The sequence below is a fragment of the Schistocerca serialis genome, chromosome 1 (genome assembly GCF_023864345.2).
Source record: "Schistocerca serialis cubense isolate TAMUIC-IGC-003099 chromosome 1, iqSchSeri2.2, whole genome shotgun sequence".
In the NCBI taxonomy this organism is placed as follows: Eukaryota; Metazoa; Arthropoda; class Insecta; order Orthoptera; family Acrididae; genus Schistocerca; species Schistocerca serialis.
Window position 1 is genome coordinate 687,153,994 of NC_064638.1, and position 24,520 is coordinate 687,178,513.

The window sequence follows — 24,520 nt, forward strand, 5'->3', positions numbered from 1 at the left end:
AGTAACAGATCACAAGCCCCTGACGTCACTGTTTCATCCGTCTAAACCAGTTCCTCAGCGGACAGCTCAGAGACTACAACGTTGGGCTCTTTTGTTATCACAATACCAGTATGAGATACTGTATCGCCCTACAGCTCAGCATGCAAACGCTGACGCGCTTTCTAGATTTCCGATTGCTGCGGATGATGTCTTCGATTCCTCTGCCGACTCTCGCCATCAGATTGACGCCGATGAGCATCAATCCCTCCGGGATTTTCTGATTGATTATCGTCAGGTGGCACGTGAGACAGCTACGGATCCTCATCTGAGTTTACTATTACGTTTTGTTCAATGTGGTTGGCCGTCCAAGGCAAAGGACATATCGGATACTGTGGTTCGTCGCTATTATCCGCAACGTCATCTGTTGTCTGTTTCGCACGGAGTTTTGCTGTTACGCACCGAGAATGATCAGCTTCGTGTAGTGGTTCCCCAAGTGCTCCAATCCAAGGTCCTCGACTTGTTGCATCAAGGTCATTGGGGAGTGGTCCGCACCAAGCAGCTTGCCCGCCGTCATTGTACATGGATCGGCATTGATAAGCAGATTACGCAGATGTCTACAGATTGTTCGACATGTGCCGAACACCAAGCTGCTCCACCTCAACGCTATTTTGAGTGGGCACGCCCTGCCGGTCCCTGGCAGCGAGTACATATTGATTTCGCTGGTCCATATTGGAATTCTCGTTGGCTCATCGTGATAGATGCATTTAGTAATTTCCCGTTTGTTGTGCCCATGCAGTCTACAACGTCTGCACAAACTATACAGGCGTTGACTTCCATTTTTTGTATTGAGGGTCTTCCAGAAGTTTTAGTGTCTGACAATGGTCCACAATTTACCTCTGCTGAATTTGAAAGTTTTTGTTCTGCCAATGGCATTCGCCATGTTCTTACTCCGCCGTTCCACCCTCAATCGAATGGTGCAGCGGAACGTTTTGTACGTACATTCAAGGATCATATGGACCGCCTTTGTGCTACGCACTCTCGTCAACAGGCCCTCATCACGTTCCTGTCGTCGTACCGGACCACGCCACGCGACGGCCCTTCACCTGCGGAGCTTCTCCACGGCCGTCGTCATCGCACCCTCCTACGGTTGTTGCACCCCCCGGATCGGCCCGCCGCTTCTGAGCATCGCACGCGTTTTCAGCGCAACGACGCCGTTTTTTTCAGAGTTTATCACGGTCGCCGTCGTTGGGAACATGGTACCATGATAAGTGTCCAGGGTCGCGGTTTTTATACTGTTCAAGGTGCTACTGGGGTGCACAGGAGGCATCAGAACCAGTTGCGCCGTGCTGGCCACGCGGATTCTGCCGCTCGTTCTTTGTCCACAGATTTGGTCCGCGGCGGGTTCCAGCCGCGCCTTCCGACTTCGCTGCCGCCCCCAGGGCAGCAGCAGCAGCCGTCGCCGCTACCACGCCGACAGCCCGTCCCGTTGATGCCTCCCACGCAGCTTCATCCGGGAGCGCCCCAGGTGGTCGCTCCGGCGCCTGCGGTCCCTCTTCAGTCGCCAGCGCCTTCGGAGCTGATGGACGTCGACCCCTCAGCCGGGCCGCCTTCCCAAGCGGTGGCTGTGCAGCCTGTCCTGCAGCCGCTTTCCTTGGGCACCCCCAAGGAGTCTGACCCCGCAGCACCTTGTCCGGCGCCCACTCAGCAGCCGTCGACGCAGAGTCAGGAGATGCTGCCTCTCTTCATGGGTCCTGACGCCTCGTCGCGTCCAGTACCAGAAGCTGCGCCCGTGGTCACAGGCATGCACCCTGACCTCGGTTTTCAGTCAGTGTTTCCCGAGGCTCCACGCAGCCAATGCTGGGGTGCGGACCGGGGACTGCCACCGACAACAGTCTCCGCCCTGGTCTCTTCTGCTTCGCCTGCGGCCAGACCCCTCCCCCGCCGTCGACGCTCGCCACGTCATTATTCAACGATGGTGCGGCGATTTGGGGGGGAGGAGTGTTATATCCTAGCCAGTAATGCCACCCGAGCCCGCTGCCAAAAGGTTGGCAGCATCAAAGTCCGGACGCCGTCCGCATAAGCAGTGCCAGCGAGACAGGAAATCGCCGCAAATCTGCGCGCGCCACCGCTGGCTTCTGGGTTCTTAAGCGCTGGAGTCGCGAGCGCTAGGACAGTTCTGTATTCGCCGCTCAGTTGTATACTCGCCACCGAATTGTGTTTTTTATTTATTTCAAAAGTTATCTCTAGTCAAAATTTATTTCATTGTAAGATTACTGCAATGTGTGGATCTCAAGAGTGTATTTGTTTCATGAATTTATTATCATAGTTTTGCAGAACTGATTTTTCTGATTCCAAAAATGTATAATTTTACCAGAATAACATGTCAGTTAATGAAATATTTTATTCAGAAAATTTAAATTTCCAGAAAATGTTGGTAGGCTTTTCTAAATCCCAGGACTACAGGTACATGTTCAAAATTTTCACATCATAAAACAGAAGTTATTAATTATATCAGTACAGGACACTTAGCCAATTTTAAATCAAATTAATTTACTGCCTAATGTGTATTAGTATACTCTACTTTTCCTGTCTTATTTTATTTTTTTAAATATAATAATTTTCTATTCAACCTATTTGTAGAAACAGTGTTTACATAGACACTGAGCACAAAGCCACCGTCAATATATGGCAAGTTACAGTACAGGATAGTCAGACATATATTGTCAAACCATGTTTAGCTGCCATTAAATTAAGTTCCATGTCAGCTCAGGTCAGTCCATCCCATGTCACAAATTTTGTTATTTATGAACTGAAATTCAGTATTAACACTGTATACAGTCACTTTTTTAAATTCCCTTTTGAGCAGTTACTGAGTATGGACAAAATGTTATTGCAACTTGTTAAATTCTGTTAGTTGTCATTAAGTCTATGTAAGTTTACTGATCCGTCATCATACCAGTATGAAGCTTACTATTTAACAGCTGATCATCACCGATACAGACACAGAAAATAACAGGAAATGAAAATCTGTTTCACAGGTATTGTGTGAAGTTATTTTAAGTTCATTCAAAATTCTTAGCAACTGCAATAAGAGTTTAGACACACAGGAACACTCCTAAGGAAACTGATTAACAGGTCACTAAACTTACAATACCTCACATTTTTAAATAATGCTAGATATTAATATTAATCATAATCAATTGAAGGAATGAATGTGTATTAATTTCTAAAGTGCATATACTTCATTCCTTACTGACTGACAACTCTTCTCTGCATTACAGTCTTCAGGAATGTTAAAAGCTGTATGAATTTATAATAATAAAATGCTCAGATAAAATTAACAATGCATTAATTTATTCTACTTATTAGGTAATGAAATTATTGCTAAACTTACAAGTTGAAAATTTTATAGCAAAGAGAAGTCTTGCACTTGTTATTAAATACTGAATACATATGAAATAATATGTAATAAAAATTTTAAAATTTTGTTATCTCAAGTAGTTGCAGTTTCTAATGTGGTAAAATTACTGACACTGGCATTAACACATGAAGGCTATACTTTTATCAAATGGAAGGTCACCACTCAACATTTGACTGATCAATTACATTAAATTTGTAAATTTAGGAAATTGAGTTCATGCTCACTGTTTAATGTCAAGATTTAGTCATCAGCAAGTAAGAAGTGAAACAGCTCTTCTTGATTCCCAAGTTCTGCCTAAGCTAATATTTCATGAAACCATGAAACACCATTAAACAGCAAAGATTCTGTATCAAGTTCGTCTGTAGTTAGTCTTGTTAGAAAAAGGAGGGGTGGGGGTGGGGAGATAGAGAGAGTAGTTAACATAAAAGTTACCAGAAGAAATATCTGAGATCCTTGAGAAAAAGCAGTTGAGTCCTTCAAGATGTCATTAGTTAGTGAACTGTATAAGACATGGAATTAGTAGATCATTCAGATTTACCAGAATGCATTATCACTCTCGAATTGAGTGTGCACTCATCTGAGCTTCCTGCAGATTAAAACTGTGTACTGGACTGGGACTCAAGGCTGCGACCTTTGCTTTTTGTCTGCAAGTAGTATGCCAAACAAGCTATCATAGGTATTAATTTTGAGGTATGGGAGTTTATCAGGTGTTGGCTCCTTCAATTTATGTTGCAACATGATTTCAGTCGGTTACCTCTGTTAATTTTGTACGTAAAATCATTATGGATTTTCTTTTGAAATAATGTTTGTATGTAAAAATAATAAAAAGAAAAGATTATGCATGAGATCTTGTCATATCCAAAAACCACTATTAAAAATCCTTTAAATTTATTTTTCCTAATCACACAAAACTATAATGTTTCCAATAACAATTCCATTTTACGAAATAATTTCTATAAATTCAAATTATTACAACAGTTCATGTAAATTACTGTGCTGAATTATCTTTGCTCACTAATTATATGTTTCAACAGCATTGCGTTAAGAGTTTTGGCAAGAGTTGTACTGTACAAGCAGATGTGGTGCAAGGACAAGCTGAAGTATGATGCTGTATGAGCACAGATGTAATAAGTCGGAAGTTGGAGTTTTATTGAATTCAATGACATCTGATACAATAAGAAACAGTAAATAAAATGATATGCTTATCAAAAATGGAAATTGAAGATAAATCATAAGATTGTTGGTTAAACTATATACAAAACAAATAAACAAATCAAGCATCATAGTCTAATAAAATAATTACAATGAACTTTCATTGAGAGCAACTATCCAAAACATAACATTTATCTCCTCGTTTTCACTTAACTTATTTTGATGTAAATTGCAATTTTAATTGAATATCAATCAATTTAGTAGTCAAGAACTGTAAAGTGAAGCATTTCACCAAGCACAACTCACAACCAAGCCTTACAGCAGCACTTCAGTCAGTATCTCAATTTCTACCTTCCAAACTTCACAACATAGAGACAATCTTGCAGGCATTTCTGTGCAATATCTCTTCTTCCAGAAGTGCTTTTCCTTAGTGATATGCAGTAGAACATCTGTGAATTTGGAATGTGGGAGAAGAGGTACTGGTGGGAGTGGAGCTATGAGGGAGGGTTGTGTGTCAAGTTTGGATATCTCAGTCAGAAGAGTACTTGCGAATGAAAGGCAAAGATCTCAGGTTTGAGTCCCAGTTCTGGCACATAGTTTTAATCTGGTAGGAATTTTCATTTGGATTTATATTGGGAATTGTACTGTATCAAAATACTTGAACAAATTTTATGAAAATTAGGGTGCACCTGATGATGTTGACTTCCATCAGGCCTAATCCATGACTGAGAAGACTGCTGATATCGGAAGGTCCTTCTTGCTCTCTGTGAGTCAACAGCATTTTCTGAAAAAAAAGAGAGAGAGAATAAGTGTGCATAAATGTAAGCATGAAAACGACATGCTGTAACTCTTCTCTACACCACAATCTAAAGACTTTTATTTTTTCCATAAATGCATGTCAACCTATTATGAACCTCGATTTTTTTTCTGGATTCATTTGATGTTTGTTGCCTGTAAGGACTCCAAATACTGGAACAAAACTGTATAATTGGTCACAGTAGGGTTTTGTACATGATTTCCTTTACAGATTCATTGCATTTCCCCAGACACAGACGAATGAAGTTGAGGCTTCCATTTGCTTTACTTAATACTGATTTCATGTGATTGTTACATTTCATATCATTTCTTTGTGTTAGTCCTAAATACTTATATAATGTGACATAGTTTAAAAGTTCACCACTAATCTTGCAATCAAATATTTTACAGGACTTTCTCTTTGTAACAGGCTTCATCTCACGTTTTTGCACATGTAAAGACTGCTGTCATTCATTACATCAAACAGAAATATTGTAGAACTATTTCTGGAATTCCTTACCACCATCTAATAACAATATTTCCCTTAGAACAGGATCATCATTTCCACCCACTACAATATACTGGGTTCTATTAAATAAATATTCCTCAACATATATTTGTGAAGGTATTCCATATGATTGTGTCTTTGTCAGTACCAGGTGCTTCCACAAAGTGAGTCGCCCTGGGGCCATCAACAGTAAACAAAACACAATTTAATTGAAAGATTTATCAGGACAGAAACAAGAAGTGTTGAGATATTATTCAACATATTCACCACTAGTATCCAGACATTTGTCATACCATGGGACCAACTTTTGTATCCCTGTGTTTCAGAAGTCTACAACCTGGGGTTGGAACCAATGTGTAACAATCGTTTCTATCTCTCTGTCCATCTGAAAATGCTGAATCTGAACAGGCAGGAATTTCTTGGGGTTTCAGAACAGTGGGATATCACTGGGAGAGAGGTCCAGGCTCTAGAAAGGATAATCAAACACTTCCCAGCCGAACATCTGCAGGAGCTCTGTTGTGTTGAACCATGTGTAGCAAAGTGTTACCATGCAGCAAGACAACACCAGCACTAATCATACTACACTGCTTGTTCTGAATAGTCTGTTGCAATTTCCAGATTCCAGAATGAAATTTTCACTCTGCAACAGTGTGTGTGCTGATATGAAACTTCCTGGCAGATAAAAACAGTGTGCCGGACCAAGACTCGAAAGGCAAAGGTCCCGAGTTTGAGTCTTGGTACGGCACACAGTTTCAGTCTGCCACGAATTTTCAATTTCCACATTGTTTTGCAGTAATGCTTAACATTAACTGTCTCACATCTAGTCAGGAATTCGATGAAGAGAAGTCCCCCATCTGTCCCATAATACTGAACACAACACTTTCCACACTGAAAAAGTCTGCTCGAATTTCATTTTGCAGGACAGCCAATGTGACGCCAATGGATTGACTGCTGCTTGGTTTCTGGGTTATTGTAAGCAACCCATGTCTCATTGTCTGTGATGATGCAGTCAGAAGCTTGTCACTGTCATCATGCTAACGCTGCAGACTAACCAAAGCTGCCCCCAAGTGGTTTGTTTTGTGTTCTGGAGACAGTTGCTTAGGCACCCATTTAGCAACAACAGAGACTCCATGACAATTTCATGCAAGAAGGAGTGGAACTGACTGCAGAGTGCTAAGATTGTGAATCAATGATTCTTCATAATGTGTACCCACGCAAGCTCCATGTGCAGAACATGAGAAGGAACAGCATGCTTTCTAAATCCTCCATACACCATTAATAAGTCTGCTTTTTCAGCATTGGTAAATACCACTTCTCACATAACTTCCTTCTTGAGCTACCACAAAGTAACTGACAAGTAAGATACAATGCAATCAGTATACAATACAGAAAACAAACATCAAAGCCTCAGAACCACGCAGTTGAATGGAGCCAACAACTGTCCATATTTCCACCCACTAGGAGCAACATGTATCAGCACAATGGGTGTTTAGTGCATAGTGAACATCTACTAGATCTTGTCTTCAATGATTGTTTCCAAATCAGTTGTCTGGGTGAAAGGTACTTGCTCCTTAACTGGTCCATTCAGCAGATTTGACACCATTAGATTTTTTCCTAGGGAAAGTTGTTTTCGCAGACACACTGATTCTACTAGGTAATATGAAATGAAGTATTCTCATGACATGTTAGAACATAAAGATCATTTTGTAAGACCAAACATCAGTGGGTGAAGAAAGTACAATGATCTGTATATATTAAAAATTTTAACCCTCAGATGGACAGGCCTACGTATAAAGTTCGCCAACCACAAATAACACTGTCTCGCACTATTCCACTGCTGTTTTACAATTGTGAGCTCATACCTAATCCTTCCTTATTGCTTCAGCTAACACAGTGATAGGTTGTCTTGTCATACATCTAAGAGAGCAGCTTACAACTTGCTGATTACAAGTTCCAATTGGCTAACAACTTCTTCCGATCTATGAAAATAATAGAAAATTTCCGTTCAGTTAATGTGAAGCTGACAATCTTTAAAGAACATGCATTATTTTAATATGTATTAAAACATAAAAGAAGTTAAAAAATGTACCATGCTCACTAAAGAATCAGTGTCTATGTAGAACACTGGCTACAACACCTCTGATAGAGGGAAATATTCCACGTGGGAAAAATATATCTAAAAACAAAGATGATGTAACTTACCAAATGAAAGCATTGGTATATTGATAGAGGCACTAACAAACACAAACACACACACAAAATTCAAGCTTTTGCAACCCACAGTTGCTTCATCAGGAAAGAGGGAAGGAGAGGGAAAGACGAAAAGATGTGGGTTTTAAGGGAGAGGGTAAGGAGTCATTCCAATCCCGGGAGCTGAAAGACTTACCTTAGGGGGAAAAAGGACAGGTATACACTCGCTCGCACACACACACACATATCCATCCGCAAATATACAGCCACAAGCAGACATATATAAAGGCAAAGAGTTTGGGCAGAGATGTCAGTCGAGACGGAAGTACAGAGGCTAAGATGTTGTTGAATGACAGGTGAGGTATGAGTGGCGGCAACTTGAAATTAGTGGAGGTTGAGGCCTGGTGGGTAACGGGAAGAGATGATATATTCAAGGGCAAGTTCCCATCTCCAGAGTTCTGATAGGTTGGTGCTAGTGGGAAGTATGCAGATAACCCGGACGGTGTAACACTGTGCAAGATGTGCTGGCCATGCACCAAGGCATGTTTAGCCACAGGGTGATCCTCATTACCAACAAACACTGTCTGCCTGTGTCCATTCATCCGAATGGACAGTTTGTTGCTGGTCATTCCCACATAGAAAGCTTCACAGTGTAGGCAGGTCAGTTGGTAAATCACGAGGGTGCTTTCACACGTGGCTCTGCCTTTGTTCGTGTACACCTTCCGGGTTACGGGACTGGAATAGGTGGTGGTGGGAGGGTGCATGGGACAGGCTTTACACCAGGGCCAGTTACAAAGGTAGGAGCCTCCAAACCTCTCTCCCAATCCGAAACCTCTGTCCTATCCAAAGGCCTCACCTTCAGCCCTACTCCCAGATTCAACCAAACAGCCCTCGTCAAAGATTTACTGTCCTACACTCGTACTCTCTGCTGGAAATGTCACTTTGCCACGAAGAAAAATAATCCTAATCCTACTCCTAATGATCCAACTCCCCAAGACACTATCCAAATTGAACCCTGCCTGGAACAGTTCCGTCCTCCTTCACAGCGGGACCCACCTCCTCTTCCTCAAAATCATCCTCTCCAAACCATCCAGGAATTTCTCACTTCCAGCCTTGCCTCTCACCCTTCTTGAAAAACCTTAATCCTACTCCCAACATCACCACAGCTGAAGCCCAGGCTATCCGTGATCTGAAGCCTGACCGATCCATCGTCATTCTTCCGGCGGACAAGGGTTCCACGACCGTGGTACTTGACCGTTGGGAGTATGTGGCTGAGGGACTGCGTCAGCTTTCAGACAATACTACATACAAAGTTTGCCAAGGTAATCCCATTCCTGATGTCCAGGCGGAGCTTCAAGGAATCCTCAGAATCTTAGGCCCCCTGAAAAGCCTTTCACCTGATTCCATCAACCTACTGACCCCTCCAACACCCCACACCCCTACCTTCTACCTACTTCCTAAAATTCACAAACCCAATCATCCCGGCCACCCCATTGTAGCTGGTTACCTTTCATCATGTTATGCAGCTGCTGAGTCATCTGTCAAAAGACCTGCCTCACACTATCCCACTACCCTATCATCAACTTGTGCGTCCTTCCCTAACCCCTCCCCATCTCAATCTGACAAGACAACTGCTATCGATAACCAACAGTCAGTCTCACTGTAGCCATAGGAATGTGTATTTAGATATCTGTATGGTTATGTGTGTGAATGTGTGTACTTCTACTAGAGAAAGGGCAAGAGCACAAAAGCCAGATTAAATACTGCTTTATATGTGACACCCACCAGTTTGTTATAGGAAAGAGTTGCCTTTCCTATCTTGGCTTTACAGATGTGACTAGTCTTAGGGATCTGATGCCTATTTATTTTGACATCCAAGCTTCATGAACAAGATACCAATGACCAACAACATTTCACAAGTTTCACATATGGTGCACGAACTGGCTAGTTCCCTGCTTACCTTTGAGAACACTGTCAGCAGCTAAATAATACTGATATGGCACAACTGCCCTTTCTATGCAGCATTGTGCACAGATTACATAAAGGTTCGAGTCACAGATTGTATAAAGGCTTGAGCAAACACCACAAAAGATCAATATTTTATCTTCTGCACTGGAGGCTGCATCTGCAATATCCACCAAGGACCACTAATGACTTAAGCTCTACTGCACCGTGTTAAACCAAACCAAGCAACAAAGCAATTTCATAATGACAACAGTATTTTATACACCTAAGCAAAATAATCACATAGATTGTATTGTGGGCAAATACTATTTTGTTTTAATGAGTAATTGAAGATTTTTTAAAATCAAAAACACCCAAAAAACATTTTTTTTCCAATATAAAATTCCTACTTTTCTCAATGTTCAATCAGTAACACCCCAACTATAAATTCAGGTTGCATGTTATAAATTCTCTTCACATTTTATATTTCAGAGTTACGTGGTACCTAGCATGGAGAGGAAGTCTAAGACAATACTGGAGAAGATTCTTTTAATGGTAATGTCTTTTCTATATTTAATTTAATCTTTATTGTCTTCACTTGTCTCATCAAGGCACTAGCTGATTTATTTAACAGAATAGTCTCATTAGCGAAGTCATTACACTATCATTCATTTCCGCATGGGACGTAACTGATTGTAATGAAGTATGTGATTTAAGTGTCATCTCTGATATTCTCTTTTCACGTTATTCCCTGCTATAGTGGCTTTCTCACCTGGAAAAATTACTGACATGGTCCTTGATCATTCACCAGCACTCATCTGTATATTTAGGAATATGTATGTTACTCTTACAGTGCTTTCCATGATTGCTTTTGTGAAATTGATGTCTTGGTTATTCTACCACTATAGAACACATGGTTTTTACTGAAAAGTTAAGAACTTTCTTTACATCTTCTGTACTAACTTCAGAAGGTCAATCTTTTGAGATATTCCTGAAAGAATTTAAGTTACCTGTTACTGACCCTTTGATGGAAGTCCATAAGTTCCATTTCTGAGTCTGCTTATCTTTAACAGCCGCATCCTGTTCAGAAGATGTTTTCCCATGAATATTAACCAATGCGTGCTGCCTACTTCACTCTGCATAATGGACTACTTATGCTACAGATAATCGCTAAGCACAGGATAAAAGAACTAACAGCTCTGTAAATATGCACATATGAAATTTTTCCCACAATTGTGCCTGGAAATGAAATCATCTGCAGATAATGTGAAATTGTTTGCTATGCTGTCACAGATTTATGGAAACTGACTGGATATTCAAATCTTTCCCATTTTAAGGCTATGGGAACATAAACCACACTTGATCTTTCAAATGCTGATAGAATAATATACAGCTACAAACTGAACATATATCATATTGTGCTGTCAGATATTTCCACAGCTGTTTCTGCATTTGAAAGCATATTTCAGTCATATCCTTCCCATTGTCACTTTATATTAATCATACATTTGAATTCTGTGTGGATCCATGAGAGCTGCTAGATATTTTTGATGAGTCCTGATCTGGCATCCAGTTTTGACATATCTTTTCTTATTACTTACTGCCTGTTGCATCCAAGAATTGCTATTTCTCTTTCCATGGCCATCACTTATTGCATCATCTTCATCAGCTTGTATTTCTGTAGAGAGAGGATCTTGTTGAGCCACTGAAGGAACAGGCCAAAAGACAACTGACACCAGCACTTGACCACCAGCCAAGTTTCCAGACAATGGTAATGCCTTCTGTACGACCCAGGTATCGCCCTGAAAAGATTAAAGACAATGAAAAATTCCAAAATTTATTAGTGTAAGAAGAGAATAGTTCTTACTTAGTACAGATATTAAAAAACCTTTGTTTAGCAAGATGGTTCTCAGAGTACATAATAGAACAATGGAAGCCAAAACACTTAAAAGAATTATTAATCATACATTAAGGGTACCTTGTCACTTTCAATCTCATGATGATTCCAATTAACTTACTTTAGCCCTTGCAAATTTTAATTTTTATTGTTCTGCTTCAACATCAAGCAAGATATGTTGAATACAAAGATACTGTCTGTGGTACAAGCCTGTGACTGGGCCTTTGGCATGACTGCAGGTAGAGTACAGCCTTTCTTCATTGGGGCACTAGAAGGGGGAGAATGCTGGGCCCATTATCCCAGCTGCCTTTTGTCCTCAGGAAAGATCTTTGATACTCATTTGATAACATGCTGAGTGGACTCAGGGACATCCTGGAGGAACTGTAACAAGGAAAATTCCTCACCCCTATTCGGGACGCAACCCAGGGCCTCTATGGCTGGAGTCTTGAGTCTAGTGCTCTACTTGCTAGATCACTGCGGCCATATATTTTGAGTATACAGTTATAAAAGTGCTGGGTTTCATAGTTGGCCAATACTTACTTTTAGAAGGCAAAATTCTAACAGTCATTATTCTGTTACACTCAGTTCCTCTATTGACACCTTCAAGCACTCATCAAATCAATGTTTTCTAATTGATATCTGGCAACTGTAATCAGTCTGCATCTGCAGGAGCTCTTCATTCTTAGGAAGCTGTTGTCCTCTCAGCAAAATTTTCACTTGTGGGAACAACATAAAAACCACAACTGAAAAAATACATCTACATCCATTCTCCAGAAACCAATATTAGGGTTTCTTCCCCATTCCATTCACATACAGAGTGCATAATGAATGACTGCTTAGATGTCTTCAAGACATGTACTGTAATAAGTCTAATCGTGTCTTTGCATACACTACAGATAAGGAGCAGTTTTACATTCCTAGATTCTTCTCTTAATAATGGTACTCTAAAGTCTGTAAGTAAGATTAAACAATATTATGAAAAGGATACATTGCCACTCACTGTAAAGATGACATATCAAGTTGCAGACATCACAACGAAAAAAATGTTACACAATGAACTTTCCACCAAAGCCTTCATTACCTGACTGCATTCCTCCTATTCTAACAATGAAACAAAGTGACACAAAGTATGCCACTTTCTTTACCTATGGTCGAGTCTATAAAGTCATTTCATGGGAGCACTCACTTCTTGCTTTATAATTTAGGTGGTGCTTTGTGGTAAGAAGCCTAGGTTTCACCGTTCGTGAGGGCAAGGTGAGCCAGTTTTGAATTTTTGGTGTTCTTTTACATCCCACCTATGAATGCTGTATGATCCTTAGTCAATAAATGTGGTGCCCACAAAGAAACCCTTTATTTTACTGTCATCTTGCAGAATGATGTGAGATACACAGTCATCGATTCCAGTGGCATCCATCACACCACACTAGTCTTCCTACATAACAAGATATTCTTAAGTGACACATAAAATATGGTATGTACAGTCTCCTCCAAACATTGAGGATATTTCCTCAATGCAATGCCGCCCTAAATAAATGAATAAATAAATAAATAAAGCACTACAGTTTTATTTCCTCCATTGAAACATTTGTTCAATAACTAAAGCAAAACTGATTGAAGTTTGGATCCAAGGCAGTAGTGCTTATTACATGAATAACAGGTTGTGATTAACCAACATGGAGCCTAAAATGCAAAAATTCTTAGTACTTTTTTAAATAGTGCATCAAGTACTGACTGAGTTTTCAATCACCAATGTTACACATTTCCTGCTAGGGATTACATGTTTTAGATTCATAATTTACAGAAAACAGTTTAGTCAGTGACTTCAGATGTTATCGTGATAAAAATAACAAATCATCTGTTGATTTTTTACACAAATGAGCTCAGAAATGAATGTTAATATTTACCAGGACTTTTTTTTTCAAATTGTCTTAGTGTTCATGCAACTAAGTTCCACAACATGAATACACTTATCACGGCCTGAAAATCTATTAACCACAAAGACACCTGTATTTTAACTTCATCTTGCTGTGTAAATACATTATCTGTATGGCTATTACAATTGTGAGTATGGCAGTTGATAACTAATAATAAATTAAAAGTATCCAATAGCATCTCTATATCTCTAGAATCATATATAAAAAAAACAAAGATGCTGTAACTTGGAATTAGCGGAGGTTGAGGTCTGGTGGGTAACGGGAAGAGAGAATATATTCTCTAGAATCATAGTTAGTTATATGTTCCACATATCATTTGAATGCTGCTTTTATTGAAATGATGTAGAATGAGTCAGTTTACAGGATATGTACACATGATTAGTGTTAACATTAATGAATACTTTTTTTTTACAAATATATGATTTCTCACTGGCTACTAGTTTTTAAATACAAACATGCCAACTGAATAGAATAAATTGTCTGGGAGAAATGACTTTAAGTTAAATTTAAAACATGTTTTGCTATCTGTCAGATATTGTATTGAGTAAATGGTAAAAAATTTTTGTTGCTGCATACTGAACTCCTTTAATAATGGATAATAAAGGTCATATTTCTCTCTAGTGCTGTAGATATGGACTTCACCGTTCTTCTCGAAATGTATTGAATTATTTATGATGAATTTCATTAGCAATTATACACATATATAAGCTCAGTGGGTGAGTAGCACATATTATTCTTATTGCTCACTTTTGTGCAATAAATACCTCCTTTCTGAAAGGTGCACTATCTCAGAAAATTATTCCACACAACATTATTAAATGGAAAGATGTTAAATATGTCAGAAGGTTAATTAATTTGTTTGCAAGACTAGCAATTACACAAACAGCAAAACAAGCTGAAGTTTATTGTTTAAGAAGATCAATAATATGCTCCTCCTACTTGAAGTTTCCATCAATTAAGTTGACCCAAAAATTTGGATCATTCAACCCTATTTACTGGCTCCTGCTCACGGGCTATATCAATTGTTGGTATAACTGTATTTGTTGTAAAGAACTGAATACACTGTGCATTTTTCCAAAATTTAGGGAGAGTCAATTTTCTGAGAACAACTTTATAATTCTTTGGAAGATATCATTTACCATCTCTGACAATGCTTTCTCTCTGATTTTTTTTTATAATACTAGTATTGTCTGCAAAACAAAAGTAGCAATTTTGCTCATTGATTGTTAAGTCGAAGGTCTTTCACACATTTTAGGAAGAAGAGTAGACCCAAAACTGAGCCCTGTGGAACTCCTTATGTGATTTCTTTCTGGTCACTAAAATTTTCTACCCTTCAAATACTGTTTGAATTTCAGACTGAAATAGGAGATGAGGTACTGGCAGAAGTAAAACTGTGAGGATGGGGCGTGAGTCGTGCTTGGGTAGCTCAGTAGGTAGAGCACTTGCCTGCGAACAGCAGAAGTCTCGAGTTCAAGTCTTAGCCTGGCACACAATTTTAATCTGCCAGGAAGTTTCACTGTTTGAATTATTCAGTACAACTTTTGGGATTCTGTTTTTAAAAATGATTCAATACAGCTGAGTGTAAACACACCAGTTTCATAAAACTTGACTAACATGATGTACACAGTCAAACATTTTATTATTTAAGACTTGTAAAATTTGTAACATTTGATGAGTATTGTATAAATACAACTCTCGGTTGAACAGCCATTCTGGAATCCAAAATTCAATAGGCTAAGTTATTTCTACTTATGTATGAGACTATTCATGAGTACGTTATTTTTTTCAAATATTTTGGAAATACATATTAGTAAGGAAACTGGACAATAACTATTTACGTCTGTCTTGTCACTTTTCTTATTAATTGCACATTTGCACATTTTAACCTGTGTGGGAAATTCCTTGTGCCAGTGATGCATTACATATGTCACTATGGGCATTACTTATTAAGCTATAACAACTTTTCAGAATTATGTTTGAAATTCCATCAACACCACATGAGCTTTTGTTTTTTAGACTTTTTACAATTCTGTTAATTTCAGTGAAGGATGTTGGTGTCACTTCTAATTGCTTGAAGTTCTGTGGAATGACTTTTTTTTATATATTCTCCTGCTTTTCAACTGAATTATTTAATCCTATTTGTGCTGCTGCATTCAAAAAGTGATTTCTAGAAGTACCTGCAACTTGTGAATTATTGTGAATTATCAGTCACAGCATTATCATTTGGTTTAATTGTCATGGTATCTTGTACACAGTCTGGGTGTCCTGTCTCCCATTTGACAATATCCCATAGAATTTTAATCTTGTTTTCTGCATTATTTATTTCGGAATGTGTATACTTCTGGGCATTTCCTTAAAATACTACAGCATTTTTTGTAGTATGAAAGTAATGTCAGATCTTGACTTACTTTGGCCTTCCTCTTACAAGAGATTTAAATTCCCATACTTACCTACGACTTACTTCTTTTTTTAGTTATCTTCTGGAAAACTTCTTATGAAAGAAACTTTCAAATATTGACACAAATTTACCATGGAATAAATTGGTTCTGATATTAGTATTTCTTCCTGTATATACTTCATCCCATACAACATCTTATAACTTAGTCTTAAAACACTGTACCCTATTCTCTTTAATAAGCCTCACTGCTTTGTGTGTCTGGGCTGTAAAGATTCCATACTGTTTATTTCCCTTAACTGTGTCGTGATCAGATAGTTCATTAACAACTGCGTGCACATTAATTGTTTCAGCCTGAGCACTATCTGTAAAAATGTCATCAATCAGTGTCCAATTAATCTCCAGTGTCTCACCAATTTCCTGCTTCTTCTGAACTCAATATCCTATCACTTAGTAACATGGTGAAGGGCTGCAAAGAACACCAGCAGGATTGCACTGATGAACAGAGCTGGTGACAGAAGTAGGTTTTGCTTCTGCCAGTGTGTCTGAAAGTAGACATGGTGGACAGTCATACAACTGCATCCATCCACAATACTGGCAACTAGAAAAGGAGGCTTGATGTTTATATAAATCCATTGTGAATTGTGGTTTACTTGTCTTATAATGCACATAATCTAAATCATTTGATTCAGGTACAGGAGACACATCAAAATGTGGTAAAATTTGATGTTAACAAATAGCATCATAATCATAACACAATTTTGTTATCTAATATACAATAAAATCTGACACTTAATTACCCCTTGCTCAAATCATCATTTCATCCTCAATGAATTCTTCTATTGAATAGTAGCATTTCACCCACAGAATCTGTTGTAATCTCGTTTTTAAAATTTATGGCTTCATATTAAATATGTTTTTGTCCATTAACTTGTTATGTATTGTTATTGCCATATATTGTGGAGTCTGTGCATATAATTTCAACAAGTGTATGGGTTGCATAAAATTATTTTTATTTCTTGTGTTATATGTATCATTAAAATGATTCTCCTTTTTGTCTGCTGTGTAGGAAGATTACAATTTTATAAAAGTATATGGAGGGAAGAGGGAAGAGTTAGGACTTGTAGTTTCTGAAATAATGGGCAACAAGACTTCATTTGCTGTGCAATACACATGTATCAGACAATTTTCTTTTGCAGTTTCAGTATTCGAGATACACTACTTGAACTTCCACAGAAAGTTATCCCATATCTAATGACAGATTCAAAATAACTATGATAAGCAACTTTTTGTGTACTTAAGTCAATGGGATTTGCTAGTATTTGCATTGCAAATGCAAAACTGCTTGGTTTATTTGATAGGTAGTCAATATGCGTATTCCAGCTTAAGTTCTTGTCAACAATTAGTCCCAGGAATTTGACCGTGTCAACTTCTTTCATAGGTTGATTCTTATGCTGTATTTTAAGTTTCACACATTTTGAATGTTTGGCTTTGAAATGTACCATAAGGGTTTTTGCAGCGTTCAGTTTCAATCCATTTAACTGGAAACAGTTTTCTAAGGTATCCCATGTGTGTGCTTACAATGGAGCTCAGAATTTTACCTGCATCGTCATCTTCAATTAAAACAGAAGTATCATCTGAAAACAGAACTGACGGGGAATTTATATTTGTGGGTAAACCATTTATGTAGAATAGGAACACAATTGGCCGCAATGGAGAACTGAGGCACACCTTATAATACTGTACTCCATTTAGAATAGTAATTCACTGCATCTACAGTGATAGCTATTCTTTGTTTTCTGTTGTGTAAGTGTGATGTAAGTCAATTTAGAGCATTGTCCCTAATCCCGTATTTGTCTAATGTGTGGGGAAGCACGACATGGTTCACAGAGTCAAATGCTTTTTTGAGATCACAGATTCCTGCAACTTCACTCCTCTGATCCAATGATTTTCCTATCTTTTTAATAAAGTTATTCACTGCATCCAGAGCATTTTTTTCCTGGTTGAAATCCAAATTGGTTACTAACAATAACACCATTTCTTACAACAAAGTTTTTGATCTGGTTTGCAGCTACTTTATCTAAAACTTCGACAGGACTGGAAGAATAGGAATAGGCTGATAGTTTCGACCCTTTCTTCAACAGAGATCTGACTTCGGCATACTTCAAAACATTGGGAAAGCATTCCTGTTCCAAAGATTGGTTGAATATTTTAGTTAGGGGAGGTGCTATTATGCCACACACTGTTTTAATTACTTTAGTGGGTATACCATCCCACCAAGCAGAGTTTTTATTTTTTAATGATAATAATAATGCTTCGGATACATTCTGGCAGTTAACACAACATTCTTGACTGCACTGTGTGTGCTTTATCTGCAATATATTAAAAGCCTGCACTAAAAATTTTAAAGAATTTGTAGCATTAAATTTCACAGGTGATTTTGATAACATGCCTGTACAATTGATAGTGAGATACACACACTATACAAACTACCATACCCTGCATCCATTGCATAACATAAAATGGTGCTACATATGTTGCAAAGATGACTGTATCATACGGCATCCAGTCCAAATCAAATATGTTTTGTTATATTAACTATAAGCAGTGTACAGCAGAACTGACAAAGCTATTCATAACCTCCTTCAAGTGCCAGTCACTACCTCAATATTACATATTACAAATACTAGTTACACTGAAACTTCTCTTCCAGGAACTGTTGAACTACTACAACATGCATTTACCCAATGGCCATGTATTTGCAGGATTCCTGCCACAACATAGGCTGAGCTGCCACATTACTTTACAACTGGCCGATAAAAAGTAGGCTAGCAATAATATCACACAGATAACAACAGAAATGTGTGTTTTCAAATATGTGCAAACTTTTGCACAGCAAATGAAGTTTAGAGACTAACAGTAACAACCTCAATTGCAGTATTTTGTTGCTTAATCTGTGACTCACAACTGATGTGGTATGTGCACATGAGACACCTGCTTCTGAGATCAGCATATGTGAATCACTGACTAGAGAAAACGTGGAATTTTTTGTAACTTGTTTTACGGCATCCATCCATTTGCCTCAGATCAACACACAGTGTGTGTAGAAATCCTGCCAGTCTGGCACCTAGCTTAGAAGACATAGGCCCCTAGAAAAATGTCATTGCAGAAATAATCTAAGTCAGCAACTCTCGTGGTTTCTGTTACAGTCCTTGGATGGCATCTCAATTCTTTTTGTACCATGAAAGGGAAGCAAAAGAAGGAACAACATATTTTGTGACATATTGTTCCAATAGATAAATGAATCTTTACCTCCTGGAATAAAAAGTCTTTGCCTTTTCTCTGATATTTATCCTGAACAAAATTCTCTAAATAACTGTGAGTGCTTTAACAAGGTGGTGCATTATTTTCATTTCTATCAGATTATTGAGATTTTGGCATAATAATGATAGAAAAAGACACTAAACAAATATGAGCACACGTCAGTAATGGAATTGTATGATGGTACTGTCAGTCACTTCCTGAGTTTCAAGTGACAAAATTAAAATCCCCACACATAATCAAATAATTGGTGGATACAATGTTACAAGAAAAGTATTCTAGTCCTAGAATGACTTGGCAAAATCATTGAGCACAATATAAAAGTTAAGTTTTCATCTATTAAGTACATGGAATTTTAATAATATTCTCAACACAAGGGACTTTTGACTATCAACAAGTTTATTGAAGGCAAAACCACTGTTGAAATAACAGCAATATCAAAACATCAGATTTTCAGCTCTCTATACTACTCTTCAAGAGCCTGTTTCTAGCATACCGTATATGATGTTCAAATAACTTACAGGAATGTAGGCGGGTGACATCATCGACAACTGCTAATATTTTGACAGGTGACCATCCTATCATTTTCAAGGCAAAATTGCAGCAAGTAAATACTGTGCAAGGGAATTTAATATCTCAGTCTGCAGAATAATTCTGGAAATATAACACATGTGTCATCTTTCCTGAACTTCTATGCAAACAAAGGCTTTAAATTGCCTTGCACAGTAGTTTGTAATTTAGGATTCGAAGGGCTGACAAAGTGTACACAATTCATCATGCAGATGTAACGAAGTGTACCATGTAAAACAAACTAGAAAATGTGCTGAAAGACTGTGTCACTGTAAATCCTTTATCATATCATTTTGTTAATAAATGAATTGAAAGAAGAGTATGGACAAGTTTCGAGGGTCCATATTATTAGCCAAATTACTGGTTACTGAACGACACCTTAGAAACAGGCGCTAATTTCTTGTTCAAATTCTTGTCATCTTGTTGCAGTTTTGAATATTATGCAAGGGTGAAGTGGACCAAACTTTCTTACAGCAAGGACTGAGATCTCAGGAGATTTTTGTCATCTTGTCTGGAATGCAATACAACAGAAGACTACTACAGCACTGAAGATATAGAGAATGTAGGGTGCGAAAGGCATGATGGCTAAATCTGCACTTTACTTGGATGCAAAAAAAGAGGGTACCTTCATGGATTGTTGTAAGACATTCACAGACATCATTAACAAACCAGTCACTAAGGGGAGTATTTTTTGGCAGATGGAATGAAGCTGGTCAGCCCACTGGACATGACAACAGTGGGGAGAATATCAGGGAATGACAAATATGGCTGACAATGAAATCTTTGTGAGAGAGTATCTCTGTTATTGCAGTTACTGTTGTGTAATCCTTGCTCTAATAAATTTTGTTCCTTGCAGAATGTTAAATTCTCTTTTCTATTGATCTTTTATAATATGTGACTGTACTGTTGAGCTGCTGATACAAATTAGGATCCCATACATCGCACATGGTCTTGTAAATTGACATGCGGATGGGAGAGCAGTGTGCTGGCCACATGCCCCTCCATATCTGCATCCAGTGATGCCTGTGGGCTGAGGATGATACAGTGGCCAGTCAGCACCAATGAGCCTTCATGACCTGATTGGGTTGAGTTTAATTTTATACATCACACATTCTGGCAGTTATACTCAGTACTATAATCATACCTTGATTACAATCTTTTCTCCATTCAGCATATATATGGAGAATGCTTGTCATGATTTATGAGGAAGTGCAATAACACATAGGAAGTTGAAAAAACCAATTACATCCTTCTACAAAATGCAGAGTACTGCACCCATCTATTACAGAATTTCTGGTAACTCCAAAAAAAGTGTGTATCACAGTAATTAAAGCAACAGTTCATCAGGTACCCATTGCTAAGGTTAAAAGAAAAACAAATATTACATTCGCAGTATTTAGTGAAACCTGCACATGTTGGAAACAACCACATCCACAATAGCAAATTGTCCAAGCCTTTGTCACATACCTAACGAATAACATTCTGTGTAGCTACCATCTTAGACCAAGGTTCAGTTGCTTGCTTACTAGATGAGTGTCATGACTGAATCACTGATGAAAATTACTTATCTTTTTAATAGATGACACAAACCTGGTGTATCGGCATATCTTTATAATCATTGTAACATGTTAGCATTGCCAGATTGAAATAAGTTTCCTTGAATACACTAAGGGATGACTTAGTACCCACTGTCAAAATTACACACAATTTAGAGCAGCTAGAATTACCTAAGATATCTGAGGTATCCTGAACTTTTTTATGTAACATGCTTGCTTGATGAAATGCTGTAAAGTGAACTCTGGAAGATGTCATCTCCCTTTGTAGAATCTCACACATATCTAACCATTACCGAGCCAAAGCTGAAATAAGAATCTTTAGAGAAGATTGCTTGTTACCAATGAGTATGCCACTCTCTCTATTGATTATTCCACTGCAGTCAGATGTATCTTTGGGGTCAGGGGTATCATGCACAAAAGAATGCTTGCACAAAGTCCCCAGCACAACAGCTACAGGAGACTAGTGAAAAGACAAAGCACTATCACACATATTAAAGTGTTTATGCTTCCATACTGATGGTACATTTTATGTTCCATTGCCAGATTTATGCCTTATCCAGCCCCCCCCCCTGCCCCCACCCTTGATGTCTTCCACACATTTATTATTTCAGCAGCATTACACCTCATGTAGTCTGGACTTCCATAGTACAGCCAACAACATCCATGAAATCTTTCTTACTTTACAACCTCACACTTTTATGAAATGCCTTATACAAGATACATTCACAGACATCCAGACTCCCACATCTGAAAACCAACATCTGGTTCTAACAGTAAAGCTAAATCACAGATTATGCACTTCACAAAATACAAAAAAATATCATTTAAGGCTCAATTAGTTCAAGTTAGAGGTGCTCAACACACCCAATATCTGAGGATACCATTATATGCAAATACAAAAGTGAAGGTTTGTTTAGAACCAGAAGTTCCAGGCATTGGTATATTCACAGAGTACCAAGAAAGAGTTTGTGTCTACAAAAGGAATTTCTTGTAATCAATTTTGATAATTTATACATTGATATTAAGTAAATGCATGAGTTCCATATCAGGTTGGACTGACACAGAACATGGAACTTACATGAAGAAGTGCAATAAATCATGTGACACAATCACTGAAACAATGAGCAATAGAAGAGCCTAGGAGCCTAGTTGTTGTGAGTACACTTAACAAGATTTCAAGAATTATAGGAATTTTTTCCTCCAGTGCAAAATATTAATACAGGTCTCATACAGATTCATATAGACCATCAGTTTTTGCAGGCTTCATTTTTTAATGTAATGGGAAAATACTTAATAATAGTACAGTTAACTCTGTCATATTGTTAATACTGATATCCAAAGCACAGACATAGGTCTAGGTGTAACAGCTAATTAACATACCTGTGAGAGAGAAAGAGTAGCTAATCCCAGTAAATCAGTATCTGCCATTTTCCGTGGGCTCCAAGAACAGACAACAAATGATAGTGCAGCATGCCTATAATCATTCACAAAAAACTGTGCCAGTGACTCCCATCGAGGATTTGCAGTGCCTTTCAGATAATGAGTAGTCTTTACCTACAATCAACAACACAAAACCTTTGTATTAGTTCAACTCACTGTGAACCACAATTCGATCATATACATACTAGCAATGTTGGTCTAAAAAGGGTGACTACAAATGATCAGAACAGTAAACTTTAAACAGCAAATAAATTATGACACTCAGAAAAAAAGATAAAATAAATACTGCTACTGCTTAAGGTTTTATGTGTAGAAATACAAATCAAGAACCTCTAAAATTTTCAAATTGTCTTACTAATGTGCCACTATGAACTTTGCTTCATTGTTACTTATTCTGAGCAACTGTATCCATTTGTTTAATTCATGGCTTTCTAAAGGTTCACTTTCATACTGTATGTACAGAATGTGATGTGAATGAGTTTATTTGTCTATTTAATATTTTAATAATAATAATTTTAGTGAATTTATTTTGTTAGTATATTTCACAGATCTGATTTATTTTAGTACTATTTATTAGTAATGTAAATGATGTAGGAAATGATTATTTCAAGTTGACTATAGTAATTATTTATTTATTGTACCTTTTGTGTCTATATTTATTAAAATTTTGGTATCTGTTTACTTAATTTTCAGTCAGGTTGATTTACAATTAAATCATCATTAATGTACCATAATTTTTATAGAATTAATTGAAGAAATAAAGAGATAATCATTTCCTCTAGTTGAATTGTTAAACTGCTAATTGACCTACTATTTGTGATTGTACAGTGTAAATGTAACATACAATAGTAAAATTATCAGGTGAACTTTTTTGGGAGAAAAAAACAGCTGCTGCTTTCTAAGACATTGTCTGCTACACTTGTTCATTATTATTGAGATTACTTTTATTGAGATTTATCAAGAGTAACAGTTAGTTACTTGCTGCAAGAACATTGTGTTGTTTTCAATTAACACTATCGTTTGTCATGCAACAAACTGAAAGCATCTGATTCCCCTACTTCCAATAATATTTTGATACATGTATTCTCTCCACCTTGCCTCTTTAAACTGCTGTAGTGTTCAGACTGCAGAGAAGACATTACTTTTTTCCGTTACCATTAATATTTTTATTACTTGTCATATTTTACATTCTTTGCCAATTATATTTGTCTCAGCTGCTGAAAAATGTGTGTTCACAATCTAGCATCTGCTAAGACAAGGCAATAATTTTGTATAGAAAATAAAACCATCTTATTCTGATTTGATTTCTTTTGTTCCATGCAACAGATGTTATATATTTCAGTTTCCTTATATATTGTTTCTTATATTGCCTAAAAGTAATTTGAAGTCATTATGGTAAAGAGGAAAGGGTGAACTGT

At 37.8% G+C, this 24,520-nt stretch overlaps 1 protein-coding gene across 1 annotated transcript in view; it reads right to left on the reverse strand.

Moving 5' to 3' along the window:
- Positions 1-24,520, reverse strand: part of LOC126425182 (uncharacterized) — a 289,759-nt gene that overhangs the window by 122,022 nt on the left and 143,217 nt on the right. The window contains exons 10-12 of the mRNA XM_050088170.1: positions 23,043-23,216; positions 11,591-11,791; positions 5,242-5,336 (exon numbers count right to left, since the gene is read on the reverse strand). Of these exons, the coding sequence (XP_049944127.1) occupies positions 5,242-5,336; positions 11,591-11,791; positions 23,043-23,216 (470 nt within the window). The remainder of the gene's footprint in view (positions 1-5,241; positions 5,337-11,590; positions 11,792-23,042; positions 23,217-24,520) is intronic.